A 16,953-nucleotide genomic window follows, 5' to 3' on the forward strand; every position below is an offset into this window, starting at 1 on the left:
CGTGGTTATGTTTGCCTTGCATGCAGAATTATTAGCAATGTTATCATCAATTCGTATTGTTCGGGAAGCTGAGTTTAATTCAGTTCAGATTGCATCAGATTCTCTATCGGCTATCTGTCTTCTTTGTAAACAAGAAATTATTCATAACTGGATAGGTGTACTTATTAATGATATTCTTGAAGAGATACATTCATTTTCACATGTTGATTTTATTCATGAAATACGCCAATCGAATATGGTTGCATATAATCCGGGAGCATGAGCCATTTCTATTTCACATATAGAAATTTTTAATGAACATTTTCCTTTATTTATTTTATCCTGTATTCAAAATGATGAAGATTTTTTTTTGTGTTAATGCAAGTGTTTTTATATATAAAAAATATAATTTTGGACGAGGTGATCGATTATTTCTTAACTAGTGTAATATGTAAATTAATAAATTATTTATCTTATTTGTAATGATAAATAATAATTTACGAGATATAAAGTATTCTTCTGTTTCATATTACATGTCGTTTCAGAGAATTGTATAGAAATTAAGGATATTAAGGAAAAAACATTCTTGTCTCTTATTTATTCCACTATTTATTTATTCTATAACAAGTCAATTATTCTAATAGTCTTGATCACATTCATTTTATAACAGGAAAAAAAAAGACTTAACGTGTATAAAATGATATGTATAATGAAACAAAAAAAGAGGTCAAGAAAGACAGGTAATACGAAACATAGATAGTAATTATTTGAAAATCTGTAATTATTAAAAGGTGATTCTTAAATTTCACTATAAACGCTCATTTGGAAATGTGGTTTGCCCCAACCTTAGAAGTGGATAACTAATCTTTTGATTAAAAAAAAAAAACATTATTTGAAAATCTTAAAAAAACCAATATCCATTATCCAATAAACAGGACAGTCGACTGAATTTCAGAGTGTCCACTTTAACGAACAGTAGGATAAGCAGCAACACTTAAGCATTCACTCTCTGCCTTTCCCATTCTCATCTTCTTTTGCAACTTCTTCACCATTAATTCCATATGGGAAGAGACGTTATGCTTGAGAAGTGGAGCCTTTACGAAGCTTACAATGAACTCCATGGCTTGGCTCAGGAGCTTCACACTCCATTCGATGCACCCGCTTTGTTAGTCATCGGCCACCAAACCGACGGTAAGAGCGCTCTTGTTGAGGCTCTTATGGGTTTCCAGTTCAACCATGTCGGCGGCGGTACCAAGACTCGCCGCCCTATAACTCTCCACATGAAGTATGATCCTCAATGCGAATCCCCTATATGCCTTCTTGTCTCTGATGACGATCCCACCTTCGTCCAAGAGAAGTCTCTTCCCGAAATTCAGGTTCTTAATTTTGTTATTTCTCAGAATTCTGCTTGAAATTCCATGAAATTGGAAGTGTGGTTGTTGTTGTTGCTGTCTTCAAACTTAGTTTTAAACATGATCTTTGGGGATTTTTTTTAATAGGCATTCATTGAATCGGAGAATATGAGGTTGGAGCGTGAGCCATATCAATTCTCCGCTAAGGAAATTATTATACGTGTGGAGTATAAATACTGTCCTAATCTTACTATTATTGATACTCCTGGACTTATTGCTCCAGCCCCTGGTCGAAAAAATCAAGCATTACAGGTTCGAAGTTGATTTTGATGTGTTGTAAATTTATTCCAGCTTAACTCTATGGCCTGGAAATTTGTGCAGAGTCAAGCTCGTGCAGTGGAGTCCCTTGTAAGGGCCAAAATGCAGCATAAAGAGTTCATTATTCTATGTCTTGAAGATTGTAGTGACTGGAGTAATGCTACAACTCGAAGGGTAGTAATGCAAGTATGTATCTCTCTCTCTCTCTCTCTCTCTACATATATATATATATATATTTTTTTTTAATGGCACAATCCATATGATATTCTAAAGAATTTTATATTTGGATTTCTGGGATTTAAATAAGAAAGTGAGGCATATTGTTTGTTTTAACTCCTTACAGAGCTGACACTTTAAAGGGGATCATTTGCTTTTCCACTGAGGGCTGTGAGATTTGTATATGGGCTAAATAATAGATCTGAGAAATAATGTTACAGCAACCATTAATTACGGAATATTTTTCATGAAAACCTGAACTTGCATGTGCAGCAGGTGATATTAAAAACATTCTGACAAAAGGAGCTGTAAGTTGCATTAATCATACTGATAGAAACGTTACATTAGGAAAGATGTGATGCTTTAACATCTTCCAAAATTTCCAAAGCTTTATTTTTACTGTTTGTTGGACGCTGTATACAGATTGATCCAGAGCTTTCGAGGACTGTTATCATCTCAACCAAACTTGATACTAAAATACCCCAGTTTGCTCGGTCACCAGATGTTGAAGTCTTCCTTTCACCTCCCAAGCATGCACTAGATGGATTCATATTGGGAGACTCTCCCTTTTTCACATCGGTGCCTTCTGGAAGAGTTGGCGCTGGTCATGATTCTGTTTACCGTTCAAACGACGAGTTTAAGCTGGTTTGTACTTCCAACCATCTAAACTATTGTTATTGCATTTTGTTTACACAGAGAGTTATACCATCAAAATTTTCTATTACATCAACTATTTTTCCAATTTATAATCATTGGTAAGACAGCTCTGTAGTAAATCTGAAAAAGTTATTAACGATCTTCAACTGTGTTGCACCTAGTAATTAGAAACGAAGAAAACAAATATTTCAATAACAGAGATTTAATTAAGAGCACAGGAGGTCTGATGCCAGAGAAAACAGGGTCTCTCTGAAGAACCAAATCTAGTTTATAGAACCTCACAATTTGCTTTTTTTTAAGGATCTAAGGCGCAAGTGAGGTGCACAAGGCGAGAGCCTTTTGTACAGCGCCTCGCTTTCTGCATTCAAGGCTCAAGACCTTGAACCTTGAGTGAGGTGCGCCCTTAACAACTATGAGTTAAGGATCCATTTGAACCAAAAGCTTAAGCTAATAGTTAAGCACCAATAATAGCTTTTATTATAATCTGTATCAAACAGTTCAATCCCCAGGTAAAAGAAAAGGGTGAACACGGGTTTATGCCTTATAAATATGTAATTTTCTCGTCTTGTAATCTTTTTATCATCTATTAAAATCAAATTTAAGATACTTTTGTGGGTTTTTTGTTATTTCTTATTCTTGGGTATTCTTAGAATCAACAAGCTTGATTGGTCTTTGGCTAGGGGTTGTTCACATAATCGACATTGACAATTGATATTGTATCATTTTGACTTCAACCTTGGGTAAATTTTGAGAATCAACAAGGTTGGAAAGTGCTTGGGTTTGGGTATTCTTAGAATCAACCACCCTTAACAAGTTGTAACGTTTGTCTTATCAAATCTGCTGCATCACTCTGCAACCAATGTCATTACAATTTCTAATCTAATTTATCTTATTCTTGATATTCATGTCAACTATGATTCACATCATAGTTTAATGTTAAAGCGATCAAGTCAAGTGCTGACAAATAAACTTATGCATATACAAAAATTCTGCTAAACATTGTAAAGCATAATCTGAAATGCAGGTAATTGGTGAATTAGTCTAAATTTACATTTAATAGTCAAAGTTCTTTATGCAGGCCATATCCTCTAGAGAAATGGAAGATGTTGCAGCTTTGGAGGAAAAGCTAGGTCGTCGGTTATCAAATCAGGAAAGGAGTAGAATAGGTGTCAGCAAACTAAGATCCTTCTTGGAGGAATTGCTACAGAGAAGGTGAACTCTTTGCTCAGTACTCTTGGTTATCGTTTTCTCTCATTATATGTTTTCAATCATTATTCAATTGCAATGTAAGACCAAAATTGGTTGTCATGGGCATGTCAGGTATATGGACAGTGTTCCTTTGATTATTCCACTTCTTGAAAAGGAGTCCCGCAGTGCCACGAGAAAGCTTAATGAAATAATTAAGGAACTCAGGTTTGTCGTTTAAAATATGCTGTACACTACAACTTGAGGCAATAAAATGAAAACCCTATTTAGAAAAAAAGAGAAATGTTTATGAAAAGATTTCCTCAAAATCTGACCACTTGGTGGTCTAAATGACCTCATTAGGCTTCAAAATCCAACAATAATAAGTGATCTCATATCCATTCAAAATTTGGTTTGGATATGTTAGGACTAGGTGGCCTGAAAATCCTCAATCGTATTGGATATACTTTTTAGAAAAGTACAACAAAAACCATGTGGTTTTGCCGATTTACAAACACAGTCCCGTGGTTCAAAATTTTACAAACAGATACCTTGTGTTAGGCTTTAGTAGGGTATTTTCGTCTTTTCCAATTTATTCTATTTTTTATTTTTTAATTCTCTTGTATATTTAATCTCCTCCCTCCATGTGTCATTTACTCCTCTACCTTTTGTGTTTCACTTTCTCTGTCTGCATCTTTCACTTTCCTCTCCTCTCACTCTCAATCCTCTAATATCCAGTCATTAATTTTTTTAGGCTTGAGTGATTATAAGATTCCTAAATTGTTAATTCCTTTATCCATAATTCATCAGAAAAAAAAGAAAGAAATGTTGACCCTCTCTGTCCAAGAGTTCTTCCCCTTGTCATGTCATCTTACCCAATGCATTATAAAGGTCTTTTTGACTAATTGGCTTTATCTTGAATAAAATGGTGAACCAGTTTCGAAGCCTTCAAATCGTTGTCTGATATTGATTTCCTTCGGTTCCAATTTCCTAGACTGATTGTTAATTGCATTTGCAATCATTGCACTCGTAATGATATGACAGCCTTTATTCTTAAGCTTTTTCTACAGAGTTTGTCCATCTATGCAAGAACTTTCTGAAAATCTCTGCTTTCAAACCGTGGTATCTTCTTTCTCAATAATTTTGCCAATCTCATATTTCAATCAAACTGTGTTTAAGCATCAAAAAGCACAAGTCCCTCTCCGATAGGACTTATTCACCAAGTTGTTGTAAACATATCCTTTGAACTTTGAAGGCTTCGAAAACATCGGAATTCCCAAAGGAATCTGAATTTTTATCAGACATTTAATATTCTCCCATCTCTCCACCATAAGCTCACTCCCAAAATTCTTTCCAAAATTAAGAGAGCACATATTCTGTTAGCGTGGACAAACCTCTGGAAACAATTTGGAATTGTTAGTTTACCCCATGCACAGAGATGCGTGAGAATTAATAGAGAGGAAAAAGAAAATATGACAGAAAATTATAGCTACTTCCATAGAGTCTTATGTATTTTCTGTCATGTAGGAAGAAATGTTCATGTTTCACCTATCTATCTATTACCTTAATCGTCCTGTACCCTACACCCCCTACACATGTCTTTTGTGGGAGTTTGAATGAAACCTTGGATTTGCTGTGCTGTGCCCATGGGTTCTGGATTGTAAAGGGGCAAGCTGTACACTTCTTCCCTCCACATGATCGTTCCTCCTTAAAACTTTTAAGTATATGATATCTCCCCTTAGTGTAATCCCATACTCAACAGGTCAAGACATCCTCTAACAGTCTGGTAAAGCAAAATCCTCTCTGTAGTGAAACAAAGCTGCTTCCCAGAAATTTGACTAAGTAATTCAAAAATATAAAAGTAAATATAATTTTTTTATCTTCTTAATTTCTAGGAATTCAGGGAAGCTTTTCTTTTCTTCTTCTTCTTCTTCTTCTTATTATTATTATTAATTTCATTCATATTTATGTGTCAATTTGTTATTTTATTGTCTGTGACTTCATGATGTTCTTTCCCAAGTATACAGCACTTTGGATGAAGTTAAATTGAAGGAAAAGGGGAGACAATTTCATGACCTGTTCCTAACCAAGGTGCCACTCATCTTCTGCAATTTCCCCTCTTTTTTTTGTTTCATGTGATCTTTTCAATTTTTATTTGCTACAAACATCTGATTTTCTTCTATCGCTTGGTGTAACTGCTGGGCTGAAAAAGAGATCATGACATGTAGTTAGGAAATTGTTTAGTAACTCTGGGCTTAAAAAATATAGTGATACTGAATGAGGTATATTCCTATAGGATGTGAACATCTTTATCTTTGATTTGTTTTTGTTCTCTTGTTTATTTTAGTGCTGACTAAAATATGTTTTACATACTCAGTTGTCATTGCTGTTGAAAGGCACAGTTGTTGCACCTCCAGATAAATTTGGTAAATCATTTGATAATGCTTTTATATAGTGATCTTAATATATGGTAAAAGTTGTTATATTGTGATGTCACTATTTACAGAAGTGAACTTAATCTATTAAAACTTTCATTTTGTCTTTCTTTCATCTGTTATGTGCCCGCGAATAGGATCTCGTCACAGGTCTGTTCACCGAAAAATTCCTTCGAATTCCCTTATTGCTCCTGTTCTTCGTAGAACCTATTTTGAAAACTCAATAGCGATTTATGAGAGATCGCTAAAACTCCCTGTATCAATTTCTGATTTAAAATTCTCGATATCTTTATTCGATGAAAATCCCCCTTTTTTATAGAGGTACAATGATTCCTGATCAATAAGGTATCCTATCCCAACTAGGATTCTACCCAAAGTAGGATTCTAACCGATAAATACTAAAGACATTCCTAAATAATAAAACTCCTAAATAACAAAAGACTTTTAAATAATAATAAAAACAAGTAAATCTGCCTAATTAATAAAAGACTCCTAAATAATAAAGACTCTTAAGTAATAAAAATCACTAAGTAATAGAAAATAAAACCAACGATCACAACATTTCTTCCCTCTTCGAATAGAGCTTGTCCGCAAGCTCGAATTTAGGAAGGAATTCATATTTGTCATCCTCTGGTTCGTCCATCAAAAGGCAGAAGAGTTTCTTACACTTATGTCTTGGTGAGTAAAGTTCATCGCAATTAAAACACAGCCCTCGAGCCCTACGGTCTGCCATTTCAGTTTGGGACAGCCTTTTGATTGGAGGCAGAGTGTTGTTACTCATGTTTGATGTTGTTGAGGTGTTACTCGCACAAGTCTTTTGATCATTGACGTCGGTTTGAATCGAGGGTGACTTGAGCCCCTTTGGGACTACCCATGAAGAATTGGCTTGCCCCATGCTTAATCCTTGGCTGATTAACAACTTCCTCTCAAAAGCCCCGGCGAAATTCATGGCAGTAACTAGATTTGGAGGATTTTGCATCTCCACATCCATCCTTAAGGTTTCAGATAACCCAGCAGTAAAGAAGTCAACTTGTTGTTCAGCCCTCACAGACACAGCCCTCGCCAGAAGGGTTTGAAATTGTTCCTGGTACTCTTCCACGGTTCCGGTTTGTCGAAGGTTAGTTAATTCACCCAATGGATTACTGCTCAATGGTGGCCCAAAACGCAGCAAACAATAGGACTTGAACTGGGCCCAAGTGAGTCCGGACTCCTCTTGTTCGAGTCGGTAGTACCATAATTGTGCTTCTCCTGTCATGTGAAAAGCAACTAACCCTACCTTCTCTCTTTCGTCTGTATTTTGATTGCTGAAAAATTGCTCACAGCGGTACAACCAGCCTAAAGGATCCTCCTTTCCGTTGTAAGAGGGAAACTGAAGTCGGGTATATTTTGGAACTGTGTTTGAATTTCGGTGACCTGTTGTCTCTGATTCCTTGCTTCCAGTTGCAGCTCCACCCTCAGGTTCCTTTCCTTTTCCCAAAAGGTGTAACTCCAGCATACGTTGGATTCCTTTCATGCCTTCTTTTAACTCCCGCAACTCGTGGCTAAATTTTTTATCAGATTCGGTTAGCCGGCGATCCAGATCCTGAACCTTGGCCGTCCATTGCTCAAAATCACCCATGACGATAGGCTCTGATACCAATTTGTTATGTGCCCGCGAATAGGATCTCGTCACAGGTCTGTTCACCGGAAAATTCCTTCGAATTCCCTTGTTGCTCCTGTTCTTCGTAGAACCTATTTTGAAAACTCAATAGCAATTTGTAAGAGATCGCTAAAACACCCTGTATCAATTTCTGATTTAAAATTCTTGATATCTTTATTCGATGAAAATCCCCCTTTTATAGAGGTACAATGATTCCTGATCAATAAGGTATCCTATCCCAACTAGGATTCTACCCAAAGTAGGATTCTAACCGATAAATACTAAAGACATTCCTAAATAATAAAACTCCTAAATAACAAAAGACTTTTAAATAATAATAAAAACAAGTAAATCTGCCTAATTAATAAAAGACTCCTAAATAATAAAGACTCTTAAGTAATAAAAATCACTAAGTAATAGAAAATAAAACCAACGATCACAACATCATCATTGTTGGCATTGTTTAAGGTTTATCTACATGGTCAATTCGCAGAACTGTTATGTCTGTTGCAGGTGAAACTCTACTTGATGAGAGAACTAATGGAGGGGCATTTATTAGTACAGATGGTCTTCAATTTCCACCTAAGCTAATTCCTGTAAGTTACTTTGTGAATTTGGTTCTTTCTTTATTTGCATAAATTGCATTATCTGAAGCTTTCTAAGTAGTGTCTGTAGGCCGCAAAATCCTATACGGTTTCTTTGCCTCTTTTAGTAACATATGCAGAATGGATCTTATGAAAAGCAAGTTCAAAGATTTCAGAAATTTGAGTTTAAGATCTATATTTCATGCACGGGTTATTTGGGCATCATAGAGACATTTTAGTCCTTGTGGATTTGGATACATGTTTTTACTACTCAGATCTATTTCTCTACAATTTTAGGACTTTGGGCTGCATGCATATTTTGTAGTTTTGCTGGAATGGGCAAGGTTGCAGTATTTTTTCAGACCTGATTTCAGGTTATCTATTTTTGAGTTGAACTGTATTTGTAGTTTGTGAGAAAGCATTTAGTCCTTTCACTTTTTGAGTATAGATGCTAGTTAGGTTTGGAATAACACAAGTTCCTATATCTTCTATTGATCTATGACTTTGATATATGTAAACCTCTTTTAACTGTCAATGAATTGTGTAACTAACTATGTAATACACTAGGAATACATGGGATACCATGTAGATTAAGAGACTACATTGATATATTTTACTTAGGAGCAATACACATATATATACGAGTAGCTCCTGATATTACTCCTACAATCAAGGAGACATATTGACCCTACCAGCAGCCTTAGGCAGGCTATTCATTAATTACATTGACTTATTATGTAACACTCCCCCTCAAGCTGAAGCACAGATTTTAATCATGCTAAGGTTGCTACAGATACAGATAACCTAGTCTTAAAGAAACTACCTTCAAGATATTTTAGAATATAAAATATAATCTGGGAAACGCATCCCAGGAGAAATCTAACAGGAGAGACTACAGCTGAATATCAAGCTTCGTCAAACGGACAAGTAAAACTCAATTGAAGCAACATGCAAGAGACTGCCAGCAATGCCAATGCACAAAAGGATATTCACCGGAAAACTAACCGGACAGACAGGTCAGAAAGAGAGAGGTGACGGCGGCAGAAGAAGCACTGAGACTTGGAACCCTAGGTCCAAACAGTCTGCTCACAAGGGCAGACAGTGAAGCTGAAAGAAACAACCCAAAAATTCTGCACACAAGGGCAGAAATTGAAGCCAAACTAGTCTCTGATACCATGTAACAAACCATGTAATATACTAGGAATACATGAGATACCATATAGATTAAGACTACATCGATATATTTACTTAGGAGCAATACACATATATATATACAAGTAGCTTGCGAGTCGCGATATTACTCTTACAATCAAGGAGACATATTGATCCTACCAGCAGCCTTAGGCATGCTATTCATTAATTACATTGACTTATTATGTAACAAAGTGCTTGAAGCCTATCTTTTAATCTAGTTTAGGCATGTGTGATTCCGTAAAAGCGTAGACATAAAAAATCCTGGAAATAGAGTATGGTTATTTTCATTAATTCTTCATTAGGAAAAATTATTCTTTCTTGTGTACTTTGTTATGGATTAGGCTTGTTAATTTCATACGAGTATCTGGTGGCAGTAAACACAAATTATGCTTATTGGCATAAAGTTCAACCTTTTAGAAACTAACTTTTTGTATAGAATGCAGGCATGCGTCTTTATGGTGGAGCACAATATCATCGAGCCATGGCAGAATTTCGTTTTGTTGCAGGAGGAGCGAAGTGCCCTCAAATTACTCGTGAAGAAATTGTAAATGCTTGTGGGGTTGAAGATATCCATGACGGTACTAATTACTCAAGGTATTTATGAACTTTTTTGACTGAACCATGCATGTTTGATTCTAATTATTTCTAGGTTGGAAAACTTCTCTTTTCAACTTATCTAAATTCCAATCTTTTTTTGTTCTCCTGTCTTATGGATCTCAGGACGGCATGTGTTATAGCTGTTGCAAAGGCTCGAGATACATTTGAACCTTTTCTTCATCAGGTGATGTTCAACAATTTCTCTTAACTAGTAATATTATGTTACGTGGATTTTTTTAGATGCTTCACTATATAGAGGATATCTCATATCCAAATTGCAACATGCTTTCTTCCTTATTTTTTGTCATGCTTTCTTCCTTATTTTGTAAAATTTCTCTTATTTAAAAGAGGGAGATTGCATCAGTAGCATGGTTCTGCAACAAAAATTATGAAGGAAATTGGAAATTAAATATGTTATGCCTGTAGGAACTACTGTAAAATGTTGTTGATTTTCTCAGTATTATTGCATAATAAATTATTTTTTGTCACAAAAGGAATTACTTTCACAATTAAGATTTGACAGGTTCATAGTTTCAATTGATTTTCTTCATTTTGCTTTCTTACCAGAAGCTGTTAATTATTGAGTTTACATCTTATCTTTAGTGAATATTTTTTTTCCTTTTGTTTTGTAGTCCCTATGAAAATCTTGATCTGGTTTGAAAATCCTATATGCTTGGCTTCGGTTTTTTTTTCTTTGCCTCTCTTCGGATTATCTTTATGTTACGGTTGTCTTATTTTAGGTTATATTATTTAGGGTTTTTTATTATTTAAGAGTCTTTAATATTTAGGAGTCTTTCTTATTTAATTAGGTTAGTTTTCGTTTTCTTTCTGCTGGTAGTATTTGTTAGACTTTTTAATTTTGGTAGAATCCTAGTTGTGGTAGAATCCTAATTGTGGTAGGATCCTTTTGGCTAAGGATACCTTAGGTGTTTAGGAATCATTGTACCTCTTTATAAAAGGGGATTTTCTATCGATTAATTTGATCCAGAATTTTAAATTAAAAACCAATATAGGGAGTTAAGCGATCTCTTACAAATGCTACTGAGTTTCAAAATAGGTTCTATGAAGAACATGAGCAACAAGGAAAATCGAGGGAATTTTCCGGTAAAAAGACCTGTGACGAGATCCTATTCGCGGACACATAACACTTTATTAGCTATCCTGAAGCCTGTCCTTGCATTTTTCTAAATATTGTTTCCTTCATTAATATGATAAATACAAGAATTATATGTGTCGAGACAAAATATAATCATTGGGCCACAGTTTTCTAGAAATCAAGTCTATAGTAACCACATTTTGAATATTTATATACTCTTTTCATTTGGTTGAATCAACATGCTCTTTAGCCCTTAGTGTGGAAATTAGCTTGTAAACGGATTTCAAATTTAAAATCTATATGATATAAGTAACGTTGCATATATACTAATTTTTGTTAGGAATAAAATACGATTACAACAAACGAAAAAACAAAAGCAATCACACAAGAATTGTTCACCCAGTTCGCCACTCAATATGAATGATTACGTCTGGGGCACTACCAAGCCAGAATATTTCACTATAATGAAAGAGATACGGATTACAGAGAAAGAGGTTACATTTATACTGCTAAAGAAACCCTAACCGTCCGAAACCCTAATCGCCCAAAAAAAATTTTGGCCCGATGGCCCAACAGGGGCTACCGCCGCCGTACCTCCGTCCAACTCAGCAGCGAGTTGGATCGCTGCAGTTGGGCCCATCGCTTCAGTTGGGCCTATATATATTAGTCTCCAAAAAGCCCAACAATTTTATTGTTACATTCATGATGTTGTAGAATGAAGTTGCCCAACAGAGACTTATTCTGAGGGGAACATCTTATTCATTCTAGTTTTATGTAACTTGTATGCTCTATCTATGGATCGAGGCTTCTGTCAAATGAAATTTTTATGCATATACATTAAGCTTCCACAACTGCAGATTTCTTCATATTTGCTCTGTTTCAAATTTTTGGTCTTTCATCATATAAGCAGCATTGACTACAGACCTGAGAAGCTTTTCTCTTATTGGCACAGTTAGGCAATAGGCTCTTGCACATTTTGAAGAGATTACTCCCTATCTCTGTTTATCTTCTTCAGGTATGGATGTTGTCCGAAGGTTTTTGATCTTGTCTTCTGAACTGTGTGATTATATTCATGTTTAACTGATTTGTGACAGAAAGATGGTGAGTATCTGAGTGGTCATGATATGTTCCTTAGACGGGTTGGTTCTGCCTTCAACAATTTTGCAGAATCTACTGAAAGAGCATGCCGTGAGAAGTAATTGCTTGTCTCTAATCCAGTAGCTTCCTTTTTTCTTTTTTCAATCTTCTTTTCTTAAGTCAACTAACCTACAGTTCTCTCAATTTTTTTAATATGTGAAGTTGCTTTTTCTCTTTGACTCCCATTAATATATATCCATCTTAAATGTCCTGAGTGGTCTCTGTTGTTATTGATTGCATTTTTGTTATTACAGATTTTCAGACTTGAACTAATCCATGATTTAGAGGTTTCTGAACCTTCTGTATTTATGTGATTGTATATGGTGAAAATAGACTTCCACAATTAAAATTCTGTTTTCTGCAGTTATGTCTATCTTCCCTTTATTTGTCATGCTCCTTTAGGCTATTATCATATTTTCAGCTTGTGGGTCTAACAATCCTTTTTGAGGTTGTCATGACAAATTTGTCTCAATGGTCAAACTATAAAGAAACATCTGCTGTTTTTGTTTGGATTAGGAAAGCCTTAAGATCGTGTTCTCTCTTTAGAAGAACGTCAGTGCATTTTGTTTTTGATCCTGCGTGCATGCTTTGATATTCAACAAAGAATGCACAACTCTCTTATTTTCATCCTGAGACGTGTCTATTTTCTGTAGAATGAGATTGTGCCTTATCATAATTTTATTTACAACTCTCATGGATAAAAATGATTTTCTTTTTCAAATTCTCTTTGATTTCTACTGCAGATGTTTGGAGGATTTGATGAGCACCACACGTTATGTGACTTGGTCCCTCCACAATAAGGTTAGAAAGATATGGGATAGAAGGAATAATCCTTAGATTGACACTTAAGAAGCAACACAATATGGGGAAAGGACATGGGGTTTAACACTAACATGCATTCCACATAACAAAATAAACACACACACATACCAAGTGAAAGGTTCTTTGCAAATGAAGAGCAGCAGTTTTCTATGATTCCTTATTAAATTGGTCCATGTATTATTTTTCGAATATATAATTTATATGGCACCATGAGATTTCTGGTAGCTACTTCGGCTCATGAAACTGGATTTTCCGTGTCTACATAATATCTTCACACATTAATTTTAATCTATTCTTTTGGTAAATGATCAAGAAAACTGTTGCCTTTTGAACTGTTGTGGAACTTAAAACGCTGAGTTTGTAGACATTAAGTTTCATGTGGCTCTTAATATTCAAAAAAAATTCTTTGGTGTTTAGTTTGTAAGAAACTATCATCTTTCTTTGATTTCTTACTTGCAGAAAGAGTACACAATCTTGTCCAATTTTACATAGGGATGAGGTTCACATTAGGCTATACATCCTATGTGGATCATTGATTACTAGTTTTTTTTAGCATTAACATGTTTTTTTCTTGTTTTGTTTTATCGAAAATACACCATGCTTCAGCTGCTGGAATAAAAGCTTACAATTCCAGCTGTTTTTGTCTGTATAAACTTCCAATACATTCATCCGCAAACCTGTGCATGCAATCTCATTTTGGTTGGTCAATTTGACTTGCTTTCCCTCTTTTCATGTCAATCTACAGAATCGGGCTGGGTTACGCCAGTTCTTAGACTCCTTTGGTGGAGCAGAGCAGTCTGCTCTGGCAGGTAGTTCTGTATCAGCTGGTCTCAGCCAAGAGTCATCATTGGGATCTGTTGTCAGTGATAAGCATGAAAATAAGCCAAGAGCAGAAGTCAAGCTTAGTCATGTGGCCTCAGGCATCGACTCGGGCTCTTCTATTCAGACAACAGATACAAGACTTGCCGATCTTCTAGATAACACACTCTGGAACCGGAGACTTGCACCTTCATCTGAAAGGATTGTTTATGGTCTAGTGCAACAGATATTTAACGGCATAAGGGAATATTTCTTGGCCTCTGCTGAATTGAAGGTTTGAGTATCTTCCATGTTTACTTTAATTGTAAAGAATACTTGCCACTTGATATTCCCTATTAACAGTTTGCACTTGTCTTATGCAGTTCAACTGTTTTCTTTTAATGCCGGTTATAGACAAGTTGCCTGCACTTCTCCGGCAGGACCTAGAATCTGCATTTGAAGATGATTTGGATAATGTTTTTGACATTACCAATCTACGTCATGCACTAGACCAACAGAAGCGAGCAACAGAAATCGAGCTCAAAAGGGTATTTGTTTTTCTTAAATTTTTGATTCCCTGCTTTCTGTTCAATGCAAAACCATTAGTTTCTAAATAAAAGTGGTGATTGTTACGCAGATTAAGAGGCTGAAAGATAAATTTAGGTTAATATATGAACAGCTGAATATGCATCAAGTTAAGGCTCTTCCTGGTAGCGGATAATGAACTAAAAGCCAGACTGAAGAAAGGTAGGCATATGAAGTAATTCAGCATTGCCGTCTTTGGTTGTTTATTTCCTTTATTTTCATTTCAGAATCAGAATCTTGAGTGGCTATATTATAATGTATGTATGTAGTATGTATGTATGTTAATTGGCAAGGATATTGTAATATATTAGAAGCCTTATTAGTGATAGGCATGTAGTTGCATATGTTCAAACAATGTGTTGTGTTTTTGTAAGAAGCTGTGTGGATTCATCATCAGCATTCAAGGCTGTAAGAATTATTAGACATGATTCTGATGTTTCCTTCTTGTCTCCATTTGAGGCATTTCTTTTGATGGAAACGTCTGCATTCTTATTTTCACATTTTTATGTATGCTTGCTTTCTATTAAGTTTGAATCAAGTAAAGCCCTCCAACCAAAAATATGGGATGCCTCGTCATGTATTTACTTTTACAAAGCGAGCCTTTGCAAGAGGTAAAAAAATTGATACTCTTAGGCATGAATTTAGACCACGAGAATTAGAAGTAGTGCTAGACGAACTATTTGTTCAACCCGGTATGAAAGATTTCTTAGAATGGTCTTTATTTAGATGCTGGGTCAAACAGTGGTTAAACTACTATAGTGTAGGTGGTATTATGTTAAAACACTTTACAACGAGGTTACAATAGAGGAGTTCTTTTCCCCACAGTCATTGGCTTACTATGGTGTGCTGGTAAAAGCCATTCCTGTCTTAGATAAGAGTAAAAGAATTTGGCTTGTTCTAGCAAATAAAGAATTGATACTCTTTATTCCCTTTCAACTTCTTCTATTTCTTCTATTAAAAGAAATTTTACACTCTTTGCTCTTACAAAGTCTTGAATGTACGTAGTCGCTTTAAAGAAGCTTATAGCTGGCTGCTGATCTATAGGCAGGGGAAAGGTTTGGTGATTGACCCTCCTCGTGGAACACTTTCTATATCGTCAAGAAGGTGAAGAGCTTAGAGTCAGAAGGAAAGATCCCATCCTGTCTTTTAAGCAATGGTCTACATTTTTTTTATTACTCTTTCATTGCGCCTTTCACCTCCCTCGAAGTAAAAACTATTCGGTGAGACTAGATCCGCCAGAAGCCTGGGTATGACTAAGACATCCAACATTCAAGGTAAGGAGAAAACCAAATCCTGGCCAAGATCGAGAATCTTGGACTTGCTCCTCGTACCACTTACTATATTATCTTTAGAGAAAAGAGATACTCAACTCCATTCCTATTCCATCCACCTTGAGTTGAGCCCAAACTCTTCTTTTCAATCGAGCTAACCAAATATCTTCTCGGTTATTGAGCATTTGAGACAACCGGCTATACAAGAGACTCTAAGCTAGTTGCTCCGGTCTTTTGAAACAGAAAAAAAGGAGAGTTGCGACCAAGAGGATTTATATGAACTCCCATTCATCTTATGTTGATACTAACGCGAACAAGGGGATGCAGTCAAGCTCTTCTGCCTTTGAACTCGAGGGCTAATTTCCGTCCGACTTGAGGAAATCTTTGCACGTCTCTGTTACCTTTTGGGAGGTCTACGCCCCATAGAAACTGTCTACCTGAGACTGTCCATTGGCTCGTAGGTCCTGACACAATGTTAGAATTCTAGCTCTTCCATAGTGGTATCTCACTGATGGCTCGGACCCCCTGGAAGAGGGTCTTCTTCGCTTTCCACCTAAGATGCGCAGGAAAGGCCCAAAGCCAATCCCAGGAAACAGTGAAGCTTCATAGGGTCTTTCTGTCCAGGTGCAGGTAGTCCATATCTTCCCAGACATGTCTATTTCACCGAGCGGGGACGAGACGACGTGATATACTACGATCACGTATAAAAGTGATGCCCTTCGGCTCGGTAGAACCTCCTAACAGCGCCGGTTCCTTTATAAGGTCCTATCGGGATAGGTAGGCCCAAGCCTTCCCCTTCCCCTCGACCGAGTTGTAGTTCCCCGCGGTTGACAAATAGGAGTTTAGGCGGAAACTAATTTGTGCATTTTAAAATTTGTGCATTTTAACGTATATTGCCAATAAAATGAGTCTTTTGTTGGAGTAAATAATTTAACATTCTAAAATTTGATTAAATATATTATCTCACTATAAACCCTCCTGGTACTTTATATATATATACTCTAAAAGCATTTATTTTATTTGTTAAATGTGGGTGATAACACCCAAATATATAAAGTTAGACACATGTTCCATCAGATGGAAGAACA

General features: G+C 35.9%; 1 protein-coding gene across 1 annotated transcript; it reads left to right on the forward strand.

Moving 5' to 3' along the window:
- Positions 1-911: 911 nt before the first annotated feature.
- On the forward strand, positions 912-15,092 carry LOC136225934 (dynamin-like protein ARC5). The gene is made up of 17 exons (XM_066014109.1): positions 912-1,355; positions 1,479-1,643; positions 1,713-1,835; positions 2,289-2,510; positions 3,601-3,734; positions 3,843-3,935; positions 5,735-5,798; positions 6,085-6,133; positions 8,295-8,377; positions 9,996-10,153; positions 10,280-10,340; positions 12,205-12,267; positions 12,347-12,447; positions 13,133-13,190; positions 13,957-14,304; positions 14,393-14,557; positions 14,647-15,092. Exons 1-17 carry the CDS (start codon positions 1,041-1,043, stop codon positions 14,728-14,730), a joined length of 2,286 nt encoding a protein of 761 aa, XP_065870181.1. The 5' UTR covers positions 912-1,040; the 3' UTR covers positions 14,731-15,092.
- The last annotated feature ends 1,861 nt before the right edge of the window (positions 15,093-16,953 follow it).

Source organism: Euphorbia lathyris, chromosome 4, assembly GCF_963576675.1.
Source record: "Euphorbia lathyris chromosome 4, ddEupLath1.1, whole genome shotgun sequence".
Lineage (NCBI taxonomy): Eukaryota > Viridiplantae > Streptophyta > Magnoliopsida > Malpighiales > Euphorbiaceae > Euphorbia > Euphorbia lathyris.

Excerpts from the sequence above, each read along its gene's own strand:
- LOC136225934 (XM_066014109.1), top strand. The coding sequence starts at position 1,041 with ATGGGAAGAGACGTTATGCTTGAGAAGTGGAGCCTTTACGAAGCTTAC. Across the intron at positions 1,836-2,288 it reads CTCGAAGGGTAGTAATGCAA|ATTGATCCAGAGCTTTCGAG; the intron begins GTATGTATCTCT and ends CGCTGTATACAG. Across the intron at positions 5,799-6,084 it reads ATGACCTGTTCCTAACCAAG|TTGTCATTGCTGTTGAAAGG; the intron begins GTGCCACTCATC and ends TTACATACTCAG.